General features: G+C 40.8%; 1 protein-coding gene across 2 annotated transcripts in view; it reads left to right on the top strand.

Moving 5' to 3' along the window:
• Nucleotides 1-11986: 11986 nt before the first annotated feature.
• FBLN5 (fibulin 5) overlaps nt 11987-20059 on the top strand; it is a 45247-nt gene continuing 37174 nt past the window's right edge. The window contains exons 1-5 of one of the 2 annotated variants that reach the window (XM_009074960.1): nt 11997-12069; nt 12241-12434; nt 14587-14641; nt 17067-17118; nt 18270-18512. In XM_009074960.1, the coding sequence (XP_009073208.1) occupies nt 12418-12434; nt 14587-14641; nt 17067-17118; nt 18270-18512 (367 nt within the window). In that variant the 5' untranslated portion in view covers nt 11997-12069; nt 12241-12417. Of the gene's footprint in view, nt 12435-14586; nt 14642-17066; nt 17119-18269; nt 18513-20059 lie in introns of both variants that reach the window. The other variant, XM_009074959.1, reaches the window with a different exon arrangement.

Here is a 20059-nt window from a genome sequence, read left to right as displayed (position 1 = left end):
TATATATAGAGAGGTCAACTAGTGAGTTTCGTTTGTTGCCTTGAAACCCTGCAAAGTTCTTTTAATTACTGTATTTACCTTAAGAGCTGCTTGAGTCCCTTTTTTCCCCCAGCATATTAATGTTTCAAGGAAGACTTATGCAAATTTGTAAGTGGACTGACCATATTGGATTTTGATTTTAAATTTTTTACTCCATTGTGGACAGTTCAGCAGATTAATTTCTGAAAGGAAAGCAGCCACACATTTACCAAAGTAAATTCTGCATTCTGTAACAAACGCAATGAGAATTTCAATTTACCTCAGCTGAGAACATTGCAGTTTGGAACTTCAAATGTGCATCTTCATTGAAATTGGGCTGAATAGGTACCTTTTTTTTCATGTAGCAATTAAAGTGAAATCAGATGGCTTCTGTGCAATCTCTCTTGTTCTTGTAGTCATGTCTATTTAATGATATATAGCTGCTTCTCAATAAAATTGCCTCTTGGTGAGCCAAAGCAGAAGGAAATGTTTAGTTTGTAAAAATTATGTGACTTACATATTATAAATTACAAATGGAGTCATGCTGCTCACTGTTCTCTGAATATACTAACTTAGCAGTTCTGAACTTTCTCTGTGCAATTTTTTTCTATAACTGCAGAGAACTTAACATGTACACATTTCTCTTTCAGGAAGCTTTATAAATGCCAATAAATAAAACATAGCAAGAACATTTGTTTCTGCATGCTGTAAATCAGTTCCATTTATACAATGAGCTGTAAGTTTGAAGAGGGAAATCTAATACCAGGCAAAGGTACTGAAGAACTTTAGAATTCCTCATTAAGCTCCTTTAGGGAGAAGAAAATCCTCTACAGGAGAGATAAAAGAGACTTCAGTCCTTAAGTCCTAGAAGGTGAGGTCTGTTGAACTATGGAGAAAATCCGAATGGCTTAAAGGTTTCTGTTCCACAGCTTATTCCACTGTTACCTCAGTGGTGTTTGTTGCTTTGTTAAAACTTAGCTGGGCTCACGTTCCAGGCAGTACTTTTGCACGGAAAAGGATAGAATAACTTCATTACTTTGTTCCTCTCTTCTTTCTCAGAGTGTTTCACAGACCACTATAAACCTTCAAGCTTGGTTTCTACTGAATGATTAGTGGATATATTTTTTCCTCTAATTTTTCTTCAGTGTTTACTTTGTGCTTGATAACTGTTCCTTACGTATTTGCCTTACATTTCCCACATGTACTTGTGTGACTCATGTAGTCTTATCCTGTTAATTGTGTGGGTCTTTCACACAGTAGCATGAGGAAAAAATTCTCTATGGAATTTATGAGTGAGGTGCAGTAGTTGAAAATTTTTATTCTTGCGTTTAAGTTAATTGTTCTCTTTCCTGTTACTTTTGCAAGGAAAAAGAGTCTGGTCCTCCTACTTTTGGTCTAACAAGCTGTCAGTTGTTTTTAGGTAACAGAGTTCTAACAAGGGATTAATTTTTGCAAACTTGATATGTGGGGGACAAAATGAGGGTTAGGATTTTCCATTCAAGTGAGGGAGGCTGACCCTTGCTGTACCAGCAAACTGGGATGTTGTTCTGTCTCCCTTAGTGTTAATGAGTCATAACTCCTCGAGCTGCCTGGATACTGTTTGAGTATCACCAGTATCATGAAGGTAAAGGGAATCCTGGCAGTAATGCTGTGTGGTTAGCCCTGAGGTTTTCATTTGCAACATCAGATGCTGTCTGCATTTCCCTGCAATGAATTTCCAGATGGTCATGCAAGGTGGATTGAATTGCAGCATGATCAGGTTTGGGGCACAAGCCGAAGAGATTATACAGACTTGAGGCAGCTAGGAGCTATTTATTCATGTCATTTATGAAATAGTCACTATCAGCTAGCACTGAAGTACAGGCACTTCGTATCTAAGGTTTGTTGATGGAATAGTCCAAGGGGTCAGGAAAAAGAAGCATGTAGCACTCTGAAAGTGATGCATATTTTGTCTATTGGCAGCTTTCTGCAAGGCTAGTCTATCAGGTAAGCCAAGTCAGATGGCTGATTTTGAGCTAGTAAAAGCAGACCAGTGGTAGCTCCTGGCTCCCTAGAACGGGAGGCACTGTTAAACACAGCCCTCCGAGAACAGTAAGCCAAGAGTTGTAATGCTTCAAATCTAAATTTTTGTAAATTAGGGAGAAAGGCGCGAAGGACATGTTAAGGTTTTGAAAATTCCACCTTTCAAGGCTCCCCAGAGAGACGGAAGCCCATGTTAAGTTTAGCAGATAGATTTATAGAACTAAATGAAGGTATCCTGATTTATACATCTTAGGTACTGCAAATCCATGAGGTTCCTGAACAGTAAGTATAGTAATATCAATAAACATATTTTGCCTAAGCAACAAAGTGGCAACTGGATGTACGTAAAGCAACAGTAAGAAGTAGTAGCAGTTTTGAGCTGATTAGAGGAGTTAGATAAGAATATTAGTTCCTAAATGGGAACATGTGTAAGAGATGAGAACCCCAAACATTATTTCACAGAATGGCAGAATCAATTAGGTTGGAAAAGACCTCTGAGATCATCGAGTCCAACCTTTGGCCAAACAGGACCTTGCAAACTAGATCATGGTACTAACTGCCACATCCAGTCATTTCTTGAATACATCCAGGGATGGTGACTCCACCACCTCCCTGGGCAGTCCATTTCAATGTTTAACGACTATTTCTGTGAAGAAATTCCTCCTCATGCCCAACCTGAACCTCCCCTGGTGCAGCTTGAGGCTATGTCCCCTTGTCCTGTCACTAATTGCCTGGGAGAAGAGGCCAATCCCTCCTGGCTACAACCTCCATTCCAATAGTTGTAGAGGGTGATAAGGTCATTTTTTTAAGGAGAATAAGAAACCATGAGAGTGATCCCAAAGACTATTGGGTGCAGGTGTCCAAGAAACTGAATAGAGGAAGGGAAATAAGGGATTCAGGTTTCAGCTAGTCATGGGGGAAGCCAAACACATGAAATGTTGGTTGTAAAATTAACTTTTATGTAAAAACGTTTCCCCATCTCCTGCAGAAGTTTTCTCTATTGATATAAGGTATTAAAGTACTTGAGTGATGCTTTTGTTTGTAATAAAAGGGTCTGTTCAAAATTACAAGCAAATCACTGAGTTGATTCTGGTTCATCCATATGTTTTGGTTTACGTGCCGTACCACGAATCCAACTCTAAACTGTAGCAGGAGTAAAAACATAGTAAAGAAAGTGGCTTGAATGGTAGACTGGAGCACTAAAAACTAGTCATCAAAACAGAAACATTTTCTGGAAATAGATTTGGAAAATATTTAGACAGCACTGTGCTCTATGCTCAAGTAGTAGGTGCCAATAAAAATGAAGGCAAACAGAAGACTGCCTTATTTTTGACAATAGGAGCAGGAACAGATGTGTTTAACAGTTTTCGGCTAACTTAGAGGAGGCTTATTATGAAACTACAAAAATTTGAGGAGTACAGGATTCTAAAGAAAATGAATGAGTCATAACTAAGCTTGCCAGATCTGTCTGGACCCAAGTGCAGACTGAATAGCACATTGTCTGCAGAGTGCTTGGGAGGAAGGACCTGCAGAGTGGCACTGCAGGCAAACCTCTTGCAGGTGCTACCTCTGTCCTTATGGACTGTGGACAAAACAGTAACTATGGTGTGCTTCCCAGAACCTGCCAGGTAGGCAGGGCTGGGGATTCAGGGAGCCTGCTGCACTCTGGCTGTGAGATTCTCTTCCTGAACTCAATCAGTGGTTCCAACTGCCTTGTACTGGTACTTTTATAGTCTGATGCTTTGCAGGCAACATGAAGCCTGCACTACCCTGGCCAAATGTGACTGGACAATCTAGTTCATGAAAAAAAAGATTATCATTAGAATGTAAAATGGAATAAGGAAACATCAGAAATCATTGCAATTGATCAAAACCTGAAGGGCCAACCCTCCAGTTGTGGAGGTATGAAGGAAACTGGTAAGAGGCCAAACTGAGACCTAATTGAGCCTGTGACTCACAGGGAGAAGGTTACATGTACTCTGTCACAGTGATATGGTCTTGATTTTGGGCTTGGCGCTGAGTCCCCCCAATTGCCCAAGCTACTGATGCATCTACAACTGTTGCCAAAAATAGAGTGCAGAGGAGAGGCAATGGGCTTAATGCTGAAAAGTTCCACTTCAAAAAGCAGTTGGATTTACCTTCTTGGGCCATTCCCTCTTTCCTCCCCCCTCCCTGGTCTTCTAAATGTGTCTCAGCAGCCTCTTAATCATTTCTTCCATGTTCCAGTGCCAAGACCCCTGAGAGTCTCAGCCACACCTAACTCGGCTTCAGCGTCCATTCCATGGTCCCTTTCTTGGGCTACCAAGGGTGGCTACAGAGGCTGCAGATGAAATCTTAGATTTAGAAAGAAATGACAGCTATTATACACAACTTCCCAAATTTAGCTGAAAAAAAACTCATGTTTGCTATTTTACTGGTGCCAGTTAGGAGTTGTCTGGAGCCAGTTTCAATTGCATGAAGTAACTGAGTAAATGTAAAACTAAATCCATGTAACATGGAGCAGAGATAGTTTTCTGAGATATGTACTTCTTTAGAAAAATCTCCAAGAAAGTCTGTGCCTAAAAGAGCAGCACTGAGTCTCCTGTGCTGTGCTACTGATTTCCTGACTAACTATTTTGTATTTTATTAACCATTATATGGAAACCTATAAAATACAGTATTGTATTTGGTACCTTCTGTTCTTCTAGCACTAAGGCAATTTTGTGAGAGATTGCACTTATGATAAATAATTTAGCTGTTACATACTGTCACATTTAATTCAGTTAACAACCCTTAATTTCTGAGTGTCGAGTGAGTTCCAATGAATTGTTATTCTTCATTTTCTTGATTTGTTCTACAGCCTCTCCTGCTGGCACTTCAATTTAGACATATCCTCCCAAATGGGATTTGTTTGTTTGTTTTTACTTCTTTCTTTTTCTTTTTCTTTTCTTTTTTTTTTTTTTTTTTTAAAATTCCACTATGGGAACCTCTTGAAGTTTCTCTAGCAAATACAGATGAAGAAGAATCACTTAACCTTCTACTGTGATTTTATCTTTTCTTAGCACTATTTTTATACCTTGTTCATCTGTTGGCTTTGCAGACTGTTTGGCAGTTTTCCTGCTCTTGGTGTGTCTGAAAAAGAATTTATTATTAGCTTTTATGCTTCTTATGATTTGTTTCTCAAACTTTCTTGGCCTGACTTTCTGTTTTTCACATTCAACCTGTCAAAGTTTTTGTTCCTTTCTATTTTCTTTATCTGGCACAACTTCAGCTTCTTGAATTTTGGTCTGAAACAGTGGACAAAATGGGGACTGATTGATTTATCAGGCTCTGGTAATGAGCTCTGTTAGCTCTACAAGTGTCTCTGTTGGAATAAGGGTCCAGTTCCACCAACTTTTCATATGGCTGCTTGCAGTTCTCATCCCCCATGGCACTGGCACAGATGTGAGCTCTTGGAACATAGAATCATAGAATTATCAAGGTTGGAGGAGACCTCTAAGATCATCAAGTCCAACCTGCCACTCTGCTGGAACCCCTAAACCCTAAACTATATCTTCCAGTGCCAGATCCAGACACCTCTTAAACACTTCCAGGGATGGTGACTCTACCACCTCCCTGGGCAATTCCCTATTACAGTGCCTAACCACCCTAACCGGGAAAACATTTTTCTTCACATCTAATCTGAATTTCCCCTGTCTCAGCTTATGACCATTCCTTCTAGTCCTCTCCCTGCAGCCATGGCAGGAGAGACATTCCCCACCTCTCTACAACCCCTGTCAGGGAGTTGTAGAGAGCCATGAGGTTGCCCCTGAGCCTCTTCTCAAGGCTAAACAAACCCAATTCCCTCAGCCCTTCCTCATACAACACGTGTTCTAGACCTTTTCTGAGCCTCATTGCCCTTGGCTGGACTCACTCCAGCACCTCAATGTCCTTTTAAAGTGAGGGGCCCAAAACTGAACACAGCACTGAGGTGTGACCTCTCCAATGCTGAAAACAGGGGGATAATCACTGCCCTAGTCCTGCTGGCCACACTGTACCCAAACAGCCAGGCTGCTTCTGCAGGGGAACTCCTGGTACTGCTCAGGTCCTTCTGCTGTGCAACCAGTGCAACTCAAAGCAAAGGCCAGCAGGTTACAAAAGTCAACCAACCAAACCAAACCAACCAATCAACCAAACAAAAGATGTTCTCTTTTGTAAACTGCATCCTTTTGTAAGCACTGCAGTGTGCGTATGGCAGAACTAGCAAACGGGAGTACATCCCTGCTCGGTGGAATTGCTACCTTTAGCACTCTAAATCTCTGCCTTATAGCAGCCCTTGCTGCTGCAGAGCAGTGAAAAACGAGTCTGAAAACAGGCAACACACATTATGTTTATCACCCAATTTCATAGCCAAACAGGTAATTTGTGAAGTGGTGCAATCCCTGCTGTGGGAATAACTAAATTAAGTGTAGCAGTTTTCAAATTGAAGCCTGGGGTTAAAAAAGCAGTTGACTAAGTACAAAACAGCGAAAATTATCCCACTCCTCATAGAGGAATTTTCTACCACTCCTATATTTGTCTAACATATAACCCTGGAAATCTTAAGGTAAGGAGAATACCCAAAAATGTGGACGTCTTTGCTAAGTATCTTACCGGAAAAAAAACCCAGAAGTCTTTGCTTAAATGTTCACCTAGAAGAGTGAAACATGTTTAAAAAGGGAATGTTTTCCACCACTTGGAAAGAGAGAAGCTCTGGAAGAGAGGGCTGACGTCAAATATTTTCTACTCTGGATTCATCAGCAGGGTTCTGGCAGGTGCCCTTACAAAAATAGTGCACATACTTGTGAACATTCACACAGCCTTGTTGAGAGATGTCATTTCCCACAGACTTGTTTGGGTTTCTTCAGAACCTGAAGGGTTTTAATGGAAAACACAGAATATGCTTGATGCTACAGTGGGTAACCTTTTACTCTGGATAAAAACAAAGTGAATTGCCAAAGCAGGCTGAAAAGGAGAAAGGATGCTCAACTAAACCTGAAAAAACCAAAACCAAACCAACACAAAACCTACTCAAAATACAAATTCCATGCAATGGAATAAAGTGCCTGAAAGATGAGGAAGCATAGGTGAAGCTGATGCTTTACTGGCACAGCAGACAGGGAATGCTGAGAGGTTAAGCAATGCAGGTGACCCACTGTCTCCAGTCAGCTGCTCCCAGGTGATATCAGACCTGCTGCTGCCGTGCCAGGTGTGCCCAGTGCAGTGCAAGCATTGGCAAAGGGCCTGGGAAACTGCAGTCTTGAGGCATTTAAGCACAAAATAAATCAGTCCTGAATATTTCTAAGGGAGGTTTTAGTACATACTTCTAACTGTCTGGTCGTAATTGGAGACTGATGGTTTATGTATCCCAGGCACTTGTGAAGACTAAATGTTGGCTCACTCCAACAGTGAAACAGACTTTAGTGTTGGTCCAGGGGTATTAAGAGTTTTAGGTCTTTATTTATGGAAGGTCATTATTAGCTGAAACTGGCCATAAAGAATTTATGCTTGCTATTAAAATGGGATGGTAAACATTTTGTAACAAGATTAAAGAGCATTGTTTTCAACCACATTGTCTAGACCATTTGACAAAAATGCAAAGGAGCAAAGGCCACAGCCCAGTTTATGTGCATGTCAGTCTTACAAAATAAACAAAAACAAACTCAAATATCTGTCTAGTTTCAGGCAAAATGTGAAGTGCAGTTACAAGAGCTATGCTCAAGGATGGGATTCAACAGAAGAACAAGTAGAAGTATGACCAGTGGCTGGGGCACCACGTTCCCAGATGCTCACAGCAACCAAGGGGGATATGTGAGTTCTCAAGTACATCTTCTGTCTTTAGGTACAGGAGAATGTTCCATACACTTTTTACAGGAAAATAGTATTAAAAGCATAAATGTCAGTTATTTAAGGATTAAAAACTGCAGAAGAATGTTGTAGTCTGTTGCACATTACTAATAATAGGAAGTGACCTGCTGAGAATAGTCACACCAAGAATGCTGTGAAAAACTCTGTGTTTTTCCTGAGACAGTTATAAAAATCTTTTAGTTTGCTTGCTGACCTTACTTTTATTGGGTTAAAAAAACCTGAACAATACTGAAGCATTCTTCCAAGAATATTACTCTTTCTTTGCCTCAGGCACTCTTCCTAGACTGTCCTAGAAAGCACTACAGATAAACAGGTGATTGTGAACATCAAACCTGATCTCACTAAGGGTAATATACCTGAAATAGTTTTGTCTTACAGTAGGTGCAGTTCACTGGGCATAGCTTTAAGCTGTTTGGGTTTTGGTATGTACCTGCTACTGTTCTTCATCTAATGGGACAATAAATGTGTCTTCAGAGAATAAAGTGGAGTCAGATACTAATCCAAGTGTAGTGTTGTTGCATTGCAGAATGGAACTGTAACACTGTCTCCTTCCTAAGAGCAGTACTGCGAGCTGCAGATCAACACACCACAACTTCTCAAGCACTCTACATTCCCAGTACATTTTAGTTAGCACTAGTGATGTTTTTGGTTACATACTATGTTAATTCTTACTGTTAATTCTCGCTTGTGTTATGTTTGGCTAGGAAAGGAAAATATGTGCTCTTGAGCTTCTGGCCTGAGCCATCTGGAACAGGTTATTGCATCATTCATGTTATGAGATGGCAATTGCAGTTCAGACACTGAATGAAGCAGACCTCAGCTGATAATCTAAGGTAGTCTATCTTTGATAAATGACAGGGAACCCTCCCCAAACACCAGAAGTTTGCAACTGAATTCTTTCCTGGGAGGTGGAAGAAACCAGCCTTACTTTTTCTCAGGCAGAATTAGGGTTTGAGACCAAGTTTCCCATGTGCTTGGTGCTATTCCTGTGGCAGTAGGGTGAGATGTGTGTATTTCAAATCACTGCCTGTCGTGTGTTATAGCAACACTTGACAGTATCAAAAGCTTGATCATCTGGTAGTCTCCAAGAACACTTAGGTCAATCTCCACAGCCAGGCAACTTGTGAATCTCATGGAACTTAGATGCTATCAAAATGCAATTTTTCCTGCAGGTGCCCAGCAGTTGTGCTCTGAGTGTTTTACCATTTTTGCTGGTAACAAAAATTGGTTCCATAAGATTTGGTAGGAGCAAAATGAATGATTTTAGCATCTAAAGCTTGGAAATGCAGGGCCTGAAAGTATCAGTTATCAGCAAATTCCTCTAGTGAATTTAGGTCTGTATGGCTGGGTAAAAGATGTCAATGACTTGGAACTTAGAATTACTTTGGTCTCACAGATCTACCACCATACAGATCTATGTGGTTTGACTCTTCCTGCAGCTTGCCAATATTCTTGAGAATGTTCAGAGAGGGTGAACTTTAAAAAATGACAAGAGCATCCAAGAAAGGTGTTTGACAGATGTAGTTCTGGAGAACCATAAGAACAATATCAGAATTAAAAAAGGAGATGAAGTGTTGTAAAAGTTAGTGGATGAGGACTTGATTTTGTGAGGCAGATTTTTCTGTTCAGGAGTGCTGAGTGCGATTAACTCTTCTGGAGTTCCCTGAGCTAATTACAGCTTTTGTCTTAGCATTCAGAATCCACCAGATTATGCTCTCCAGTGTTGAGGGTCCCTGTTCATCCAGTGCTGTGCATTATTTGCAGGAGCATGGCTCGATTCATACCTTCAGCCATCTCATCCAAGAAGGGTAGAGTTAAGGTTATATGACACAGTTTATGTGCCCCTTATGAATATAAATCACACAGCTTTCAAAATCCAAGCCTTAGACATAATTGGAGATATAGTTTCAACCCTAGCAAACTTTTAAGAACATACTCAGTTGCTTAACAGAGTAACTGTTTTACTGGGGACAGTTCTGCACATCTTCATGAAGACAAAGAAAACATCAAGATAATCTAATTAAAATGGTGAATTTTTGTAACATTCAGGGATAGTTGAGACCACTGAAGTGAGAGTGCTGTTACACCTGAAGTTTAGTCACCATCTTAAGCACAAATGGTGAGGGTGTCAGCGCAAGGTGTTGAAAGATACATAGAACTGTCTGTTTTTTATAGGGTGAACAAAAGGGGCTTTATGTACCACAAATGCCTTCCTTTATGCAACTCCTGGTATCAAAGGGAATTGTGAGAAGGCTGTGGCTACATCTCATTGTTTTGTGGCCAATGGTAGTTACAGAAAGGTACTGCAGAAATTTCACTTAGCCATAACATCAAATCCTTTTATTTAGGAAAAAAACCCGTCACCATGCTGTAAACTAGCCCAAGTTGTGGTTTGGTACACTTTTTATACTCTGGTTTTTATCCACTCCAGCTGTCAGATGGAGACAGGAAAAATCAAAATATTTGTACAGTATTTCTTCTTAAGGGAGCCCCTTTGGTGGTCAGGTCTGGATCCACCTCCTGTGCCAGGGCTGGAGTACCTCTGCCAGTTGGCTGATTAACCAGAACTCTGAGGCAATTCTTTGGGAGCAGAATGGTGCTGAACTCATATGGTGATTCTGGCATGTGTGCACTGAACTTACCATGTGATGGTAGAAAAATTCTGTGGATTAGTAAGTGAAGTATCAAGTATATCAAGCAAGCTCTTCATCCACATGGCTGGATGCTGAGAGCATCTGCTTTGCTGTAAAGCTGTTTCTCATGCTTTCAGTAGATCTTCACACCCCTAACATGCAGTAAGCACTGCTGCTCTTAGACCTCTTAACTCTCCAGATTACTGAATGTATTGAGGTCTTACGGAGCAATGAGAATACTCACTGTTAACCTTCTTCCACAGTGAAAATTGGCCCAGTTTTTGCTTTCTATAAGTTCTTGCCTGTTTTCTGACCCATGATAAAACTCCTCTCACAACATGCTCAGCAGCTTCTTCAGAAGTCCCTTATGTGGGTTTTTGTTAAGCTTTTGAGAAGTTTATTTAAAATAAGTAAATTTGTTCTTGTTTATCTGCAAATGTATTGGCTGTGTTTGATTAATTCTAGGTGAGTGCTTAATTTTCCATGCAATGCAAGTGACTGAGAGACACAGTTAGAAATGGCACTGAGCCTCTGGCACTGTCATTTTTGAACGGTAGTTTGGACAATTACAGCCAATTAACAAGGTACAGAGTTCTTGCACTTCCCATTGGCTCCAATACAACTTGTGGGGGCTCAGCAGCCCTGAAGCAGCTCAATCTTTGTATCTCAGCTGGGTGTCCATGCTTAGAAGTTAGTTTTATTAATATCTGTTACACTGACTATACTTCTCTGTTTCTCAGTCTGTTACAGAGAGATATATGATAATCATTTCAGGTTCTTTAGAAATAAAGGGTTTTCTCAAATGGGAGACGCCACAGAAATTCAAAGTAGCTGTTAAATGTCCATGTCTGTTTTTAATTTCAGTGTTCATCTTTGGATCTAGCATAATCTTTGCAGCATCTGATTGCTTACCTCTCACATCCCATAAATGTTCTGCTTGACCTACTAAAGCTCTGCCTGTGGCAAAGCTGCAAAACACCTGAAAAAGTACTTTATTTCCTTCCTCTTCAATCATAACTGGAGATCTGGAGTAATGCTTTTTCTGAGAAATATTTCATATCATAAACCTCTCCCTTAAGCATAGGGTCAGTTTGAAAAGGGCCAGTGTTTGCAGACAAGCCATTTGTTTTCCTTTGAACGTTTAATTTGTTTATTCCTGTTTTCAAATAATCCCCAAGCAATATAGTTCCTGTAGCTGTGATCGTCATGAATTTGAGTTATTCACCTCCCAGAGGGTCAGACCTTTCATCAGTATGCCATTGGCACAGAGCAGGGAGTGTTGCATATTCATCGTGCGGGACACCGGCTAGAGGGCCTCCAAAAAGCCTGACTTTTTTTTTGTTCTCAGAGCAAGGAAAACAATCCCTTCCCTTCTCCAGTCCCTTGATAAGGGTTTCTGTCCAATAACGGTGCTCTCTGCTCTGAGGCACATTTAACTGTGAAGTTTGCAGCGGGAGAGGCTTTCCTTCAAGCTGTTAGTGTTTTATCCTGGCAGGCTCCTCGAGGTTGTTGTGAGGAGTCTAGCCAGTTGGTGAGCTTTGTAATCTAAACCAGCTGTCCCAGGCTGAGGCCCCCATTTGCATTGTTTAACATACTTAGAAAATGAAGTGTTCATTTTTAACATTCCTCCTCCAATTGGTTTAATGCTGAATTACAGAAGAGAACTAAGCAAAACCAGGTGCTTTCTCTGTATTCTCTCCAGTGTCTGAGGAGGTACAGACGGCTCCCGATCTTCTCCATTACTTGCCATTTCATTCTTTGGACTATAAATGACAGAGGAACTGAAGTTCTAGCAGAGGGTAATGTTTGGAAAAACTTTTTAGTTATTCATCAGCACAGACTCTGGTTTTTTTTCCACCTTTCCCCAACGGTTTTGGACATGCAAGGATTAAGAAGGTAAGTGGTATGCATGAAACTTCTTTGCTTAGTGACGGGAAATCTGCGTGTGGAAAATAGCTGTGGCAGGGACTCGGTGTGCCAATCCACTTGCTAAAGCTATTTGCAAAGAGACAGGATCTCAATGGTCAGAGGTGGAGAAAGACAATCTGCCTGTTATTAAAGCTGTGCTGTCTCTGTCAAGTTCCTTCTTGATCTGTGCTTATACTCTGCACTTTAGGAACCCTCAGAATCCACGGGAGTGCTGAACTGCGACAACGAGTGACCCCACTGGCTGCACTGATTGATTGAAGCTAATTAGTTACTACTGCAGCAGTTAATTACTAGTTTAAAATATTTTGCCTGCTGGGCAAGCTACTGTGACCAACTGCATATAGTGTTGATAGGTTGTGCTGCATGTCTGTTAGTAATTCTTGAGGGGATTTGAGATCTAAAGTAACGAGCAAATTGAGACGGTGGTTGCAGATGGAACATGTGTGAGGCAGTAAGGTCACCCCCATGCACACCAAGAGGAAAGAATATATCATCTTGTAACAACAGAAACTAAAGACTGTCCAGAAACATAGCAGTTTTGTCTGACAAGTTTTATAGGGGATTTTATTAGCATGCACTGTCCTGCAGCAGTGTGAAGCATAGCCCAGTTGCTAGGTATGTCAGCCTTCAGCTGCAACCTGTTGTATTCCCTTCCAGGGCTGCTCTTGCTTTATGCAAAGTGAGTATACAGCCCTTATAGCAGTGCACTATTTCAGATCTCTTCAAAAAGATATGAGGAATCAATAAATGAAGTGCAAGCCTAAATGGATAACGTTGTAGTTTGAATGGTTTGCATCCAGCTCTAAGGAAATCTCTGTGCACAATTTGCTTTTCCTTGTCACTCAAAAGCTGCCAACAGCACGATCTGTCTCAGCAGCACTATGAACAACCATTTTAGGGTTTATGTTTACTTTTCAGAGCTTGTCCCTGTCTCCTCATTTAAAACAAATTTGTTCTAATGTGTCGGTCATTGTTTGTGTGTGGTTTTGTCTGATGCATCTGTAGGTCTTGCTCAGCAGCTCAGTTTGCACTGGAAATCTGAGACAGTTCTAAGAGAGAAAGTTGGCAGCTTGCTTGGGTAGCAGAGCTAAGGCTACCTAAAATATCTCTTGCTTCCTGTAATGGTTTGTGGGAATGTGTTGCATACAATTGCCATTCAGAACTAAAATCCAAGATAAGCAAGGTGTGGGTCTAGTGGTATTGAGAAGTTTTATACAAGGCAGTGCCAAAACACTGAAATGCATAGTACTTAGAGAAAATAATTGCTGACTGTCATTTCATGGTTTTCTATCTGCTAGTAAATACTTGGGGTTGGAAGGTTACTTGACCAGAATTTTTATGCTCCAGGTAAGGAGCTCCAAAAATAGCTGTAGAGCTCTGTTAGTGAGGGATCCTCTTCTTCCAGTTGCGGTGGAGAGACCCAGTAGGTGCCACTAGATGTGAAGATGATATACCTGGGAAAGGCCTCACTGAAGGCAACAGATTCTAGTAGCTGATGACCTGGCACAGTGTGTCTACCTCCAGAGCAACTCATTACTCAAGACTGAGTAAAGGGATAGAATGTGGCCCTATGGAAATGGATTAATCTCAGATATGGTCTCCTGGGGATGAAATGCGGTTTAGCGGTTAGAGCAACTGGCTTGGATTCAGGACCTCCTGCATGACATGTCTGCAGCCCTGCCAATGCCTCGCACTGGGAGCTTAGGCAGGGCCTGTGCTCTGGTTTACCCATCTGTAAAACGTGCACAGTGTGCAAGAAAAACATTCCTATTCCCAAAAGAAAGGTGTCAGAGAGGGGCGAAAATGCTTTATTGACTATTGCACACTTACTCATTTAACAGCTGCCGCATGGGGTGTCATAAAAGTTAGATTGGTTCATAGACACGTACAGTCTGATTCCAATCCCAGTTGAAAAAAACCCACAGTAAAATCAGTGACTCTGGGATCTGAATCTGGCCCACAGTTGTCTTACTCCTTCTCCAGAGGCCAAATTCATGTTAGCAGAACTGTGGAATACACTGAAGTGTAATTAGCAATTCATTTGCCCATGTTTACTTAATTCTATGTAATAAGCCTGGCTATCAGAAGGTTTTCAGCCTATTTTCTATGCACATTACAGGATACTGACTGCTTTCACACTGGCCGTCTGCCTTTCAAGCCCTGGAAAAGCACAGGTGAGAGGTGCACAGAGATCTATGTACCATTCTGTACTGAAGCACTACATGGCATGTGACTCGACTGGCTAGCAGGTGGATAGGAAGCTCTGTGGTCTGGGGTTTACATGAAAAGGAAGTTGTGTGGTCTAAGGTTTTAAAGGGGAGAACTTGGAGCCAGAAGGATTCTGGAGTTGAACATGGACTTAGCTTATTGACTCATCCTTGCCAGCTCAACAAAATATCTCTGTAGAAACCTGGACCTCGCTGAAAACCTGATTCTGCCTCTAAACTGAACACTTCTGGAAGAGGAAATAAGAAAAGCCATCCCACAAGAGCAGGAACCACACAGTTCTGTGATGGGGAACATCCACACTTGGAGAACTCATTCATATAAATAGGCATATTCTGTGTATGGCAGGACCTTGGCTTAAGACTGTTTCATTTCAGACTGTGGCCTGAATGACTGTAGCCTAGTTTTCATTTCCATTTATGCTCAAAACCATTTCTGTTCAAGAGGCAGGGCTTTTGAGGGTGGATGGAAGTAAACTAGTCCAGTTCTTGAAATAGCAGAAGCATTAGTTCTTTGTGTGCTTGGGCTCCATGTGGACTTTAAATTAGGAAAAACAGTTCCCAAAGGCATGTTAAGTTTGGATTTCTAGCTGATAATCCAGATATACTCAGAGTCCAGGCTGTGTTTCTAAATACCTTTGCCAAAAGTCTCTGAAATGTAGTTGTTTTTATTCTACTACATTGAAAATTTCCTGCACAAGACATGCTTATTGATATTTTTGTGAACATTGGATCTGTATGGGAAATGCTTTTCATGCCCCTGGAGAATTTTTGGGATGTCTTTAAGGATTTGTTTTTATAATTTAAAAAATATTGTTTCCATTGCAATTTTTATAAAAACATCTTGTAACATAAATTGTTTTTTGAAGTCCAAGCAAAATGCAACTTGAAACCAAAATTGACAGCAACAAGCTCTTTCTGGAGATACTGAAACTCATAATTTTGATAATATTGGAATCTTTTCTAGAATAAAGTTCTAGAAAGTTGTTGGAGCCAGTTCTACAGTAGTTTCAGTGCTTCTGAATCATCATTTATTGTCCAAAGGAAACTAATTTTGTTTAAAACTGTCTTAACTTTTCCAGTTAACACAGGTGTAGTGCATGTGTCAGAGCACAAAAAGGAGAACAAAAGGTAGAGTATGTACATTCTGTAAAATATGAGGGTGATCATACATTCTCCCATCAGAATATATTGGCTTTCCACAACATGATACCAAAACATCTCGAGATGCCAAAATTAATGAAAGCAGAGTTCCTCCACATCTGTTTGACACTCCTAGCAGTGGTTTTGTGTATTCATATGTGCAAGTGGCAGGTGCAGTCCAAACAATACCATGTGTTTCACTTCATGTCCCCTCCCCAGCAAGGACCCACTTCTGCTGACTAACCCCTTGTCTCCCACCTACAACTTCCTGCTTTGCAACATGAACCAAGTACTTTACTCATCCACGGATTTCTTCCACAAAGTCCAAAAATAATTGTTTTTATCATTAAGAAACAAGAAAAAAGGAAGAACCTTGACCACACTCCATCCCTCTGCCCTCTGATTGCTTCAGTGGTTCCTGTTTGCTGGATATCTCTTGCTTACATTCCTTAGTACAACCTATTTACTGGCAGGATCCTGAGCTTGTGTCAACAGCTTGGCCCCTTGCTAAATAACTGGAGGCCCAGCCAAAAACTAGGGAGAGCAGAAAATCATTTTAACAGGTTTTGAGACAATCATCACCAGGACTTTCACTGGTTCAGAAATGCTGAGGGTCACTGAGGAGGTGCTGGAGACTCGAGGCTGCAGCCCTGATAAAGACCAGTATCACAAGACAGGAAGACACAAGGAATCTAGTAACCTTGCATGCCTAGAACCTGTGTCATCTAAAGATTTAGCCCCTAAAAATTACAAGGTTTAGTGCCCAGGAAGTGCCTTACTTTTATTAAGCTTGTTATGTTTTAACTGTGGCATCAGGTCAGTCAGTGGCTGATGAGTTGGGATGTGTGTGCTGTACTGTGGGCTGTCTGGGGAGTTCTAGAACCTGTTAGAGAAGTAGAGAGTACCTTTGAGCTAAGCCTCTCTGTTCTGGCAAAAACCAAGACCCTAGACTGAAAAACTGTAACTTCTGTGTAACTGGTATGGAACCATAACACATTGTGTGTTGGTGACCCCCATGGAGAGCCTGACATTGTCACCACCTGAGGGAACCCCCTCCTGAGCTAAGGGGCTAGCAGGTTCATGCCTTGGGTGTCCTTTGGGGAAGGGATTTTATTTTGATGGACTGTATATTGCTGAACAATTGTACTAAGCATAATAATCCAGATGAGCATTTGACTCTGCAACCCTATCATTTCACAGTCACTAAGTGTCCTTTTTTCTCTCATTTTAGCAACAATGCACTAATGGGTTTGACCTGGATCGTGCCTCTGGGCAATGCTTAGGTAGGACATAAATTAAATCAATGCATTTAAATTGGGGTTCAGAAATCCTGAATTTATTGAGTTAATATTGTGCTGCTCTTAGAATGTTTCAGTTGAAAAGTTCTTGGTGTGTGACAAATATGTGTGTTTGTATAAATGTATATACAAAAAATATGTGTATATATAAATGTGTGTGTGTCTTTGTATAGCACAAGTATATACTGATCCTTGACATTGTTGAGATACTAATAGACTGTCAGTGCTACTCAAATAGCAATGATGCATTTGATAGGAGCTCAGACTAGCTGCCAAAGGACAAAGGTTGCTTTGCCTCCTTCTCTTTCTCCCTCAAACTCAGTATTCACTGTCTTTGCTGGCAGTCTCCACCTGCAGGCTCAGATGAAGTCTTCCACTACTCAACATTGCAACTTCAAGTAAACTGATTTGAGGCAATGTCGGGAAACTTGCACTTTGCCCAACAGCACTGTTTTATCAAAGGCATTTAGTCTCTAGGGCAGCAGTTTCTCTGTGCACTAAAGTCACTCAAACACAAGAGGAAAAACCTGCAGCAGAATGCTTGCCCTGCCATTGCCTACTGTTTCTGTGCCCTGAGAACCAGGTGAATGCTCAGTTTGGCTAAACCAGTTGTATCTTTCTAAATTTAATTCAGCAACAATCTCAATCAAAGCAAGAAAGAGGCCTGAACTGCATCCCCAGATCTGAACATCCCTAACTTTTTCTGCGGGAGGGAGCTTGAGAGTTCCAAATCAGGATCCAGTTTTCACAGCTGGGCAAATGAAACCACTAGTGTTTGAAATCCTGATCTGCATGTTGTGGTTTGGACAGACCCTCTAGCAGGAACAGGCAGTAGCATGCTGCAGCCATGTGTAAATTAGTGTTTAAACCAAACTTTTATGGGATAGCAAAGCAGGCTTTCTCCTCTCAGCCTTCTGATAGAGAAGTAAAACAGGTAGATCACAGGATATGCTGAATATATAGGATGTTTTCTGTTTTAGGATGATCTAACTTCAAAGTGAGACTCCACAAGGAAGGATTAGCATTTTGATAGAACACTTTTATTCACAAGGCTTTGAGGAAAACATGTTAACTACTTTTGCGATAGGTCCCATTAAGGACCAATCACTCTTTTAACTTTTGCCATTTCGTTCCAGATATTGATGAGTGTCGGACTATTCCCGAGGCCTGCAGAGGAGACATGGTGTGTGTCAACCAGAACGGTGGCTATTTATGTGTCCCCCGAACCAACCCAGTGTATCGATCACCGTATCGGAATCCTTACTCAAATATTTATCCACCGCCCCCAGCACCAGGCCCAGTTCCCAACTACCCCACTGTCACAAGACCTCTCATCTGTCGCTTTGGGTTCCAGCTGGATGAAAACAATCAGTGTGTTGGTAAGTAGTAGAAATCTTTATTCTATATTTTCCTTTCTATAAAAGTTTGTCTGACATTGCAGGAATAATTGTCCTCTGGTTGTCCTTCAGTTATTGCCGCATTCAAGCTCAGCATTTTGAAGTTCAGCTAAATTTTTTAAAGGACATGAGCTGTATGCTTCATATTGTCATTATTCAATACAAGCTAAGATATGATTTAGTCTTGTTATTTGTTGAGGAAACTCACCTTCATGAGAGAAGCAATGTGTTTATAAGATAAGCAGCATCTGATGACAGGGGGTTTGTCAATGCAGCAAAGACATGTCTTTTATGCTTATGATTTCCTTCATGAGAGAGAAGATATCCTTTCATTTGAAGAGTTAGGTAGGGCCTGAGGAAACCTTGATTCAGTTCTTTGCTGCATGTGAGCTGGTCTTTGACTAGAAAAAAAGCCCAAACCGCAGAAACTATGAGCGTTCAATAGAGAATTTTGCCTGTCTTTAGACTAAGGAACTGTGTTTAATTCAGAACTGCTGCAGAAAAACACAAGAGCTAAAACTGACTTGTCTTTTGGGCTTATTCTGGCCTATTGTCTGAAATTTCTGGCAGGACTTGGTTGCAGATGATGTACTTTGTTTGCTTCCCTAATGAGGAGACCATGAGAGCTTCATGGGAGCTTTGAGAGTCTAGATTTAAATTCAGCTGCTTTGGGACATATTTTTCTGTACTTGAATCACTGTCCTCATTATGTTCCTAGGTGAGAAGAACATATTTTCTAAGTAGCACTTGTAATATTGACTGGAAAATTAAAAAAACAAAACAACTGTTGTTTTTTTTAATGAGGGGTTTTTAAATCCTGGCATAACTGAAGAGTTTTGCTGTAAAAATAAGCATTTATGCTATCTGGTCCTTTGAAAACTGCCTCTAGTCCTTTTCATCTTAGCAAACTGATCAACCTCAGTTATTTTATTTACTGATTTGTAGATTTCCAGGAGTGTTTTCATTTTGCTCACTTTGATGTAGATGAATCAGGAAATGGGGCAGTTAGTGGAAAAGAAGTGCTGAAAGGAAAGTGGAAATGAAACCTCTGAATTTTACTGTCTGCCTTGCTCCAAGCAAACCATACTATTCCAAACAGGTGGATATAGGAAACTTTTGCAGTTTCCAGCCTGCAAAGGGCACATATGTTCCTATCCATGCTGGCAGAAATGTGAGGACTAATACTTTCTTCAGTCAGGGTTGTTCACTTCTGTGACTTTGACTTTCAAATATTTGGGATTTAATTGTGAGGAACGTTTGGTGACGAGAGACATTAATGAGAATAGATGAGAAAGGACAGGCTGCCATTTGAGCACCACAGTAAGCTGAGAGTAGTTTCTGAAAGTCTGCATCAGATTTGAAGTTGGGCAGATGATGGATCATGTTTCTGTTAAAGGAAGAAAAACAAGACTTAAAGAAAACAAGACATGTCAGGGCAACAGAGTCTCTGCTAGGGTTAGATTTCATTTTTCATTTAGTGAAATCCTCTGAAGACATTCACTGTCTTGATGGAGTATTTATTTTTGTAT

Source organism: Acanthisitta chloris, unplaced genomic scaffold, assembly GCF_000695815.1.
Source record: "Acanthisitta chloris isolate BGI_N310 unplaced genomic scaffold, ASM69581v1 scaffold19945, whole genome shotgun sequence".
NCBI lineage: Eukaryota > Metazoa > Chordata > Aves > Passeriformes > Acanthisittidae > Acanthisitta > Acanthisitta chloris.
This window is presented reverse-complemented; position numbering and strand designations above follow the sequence as displayed.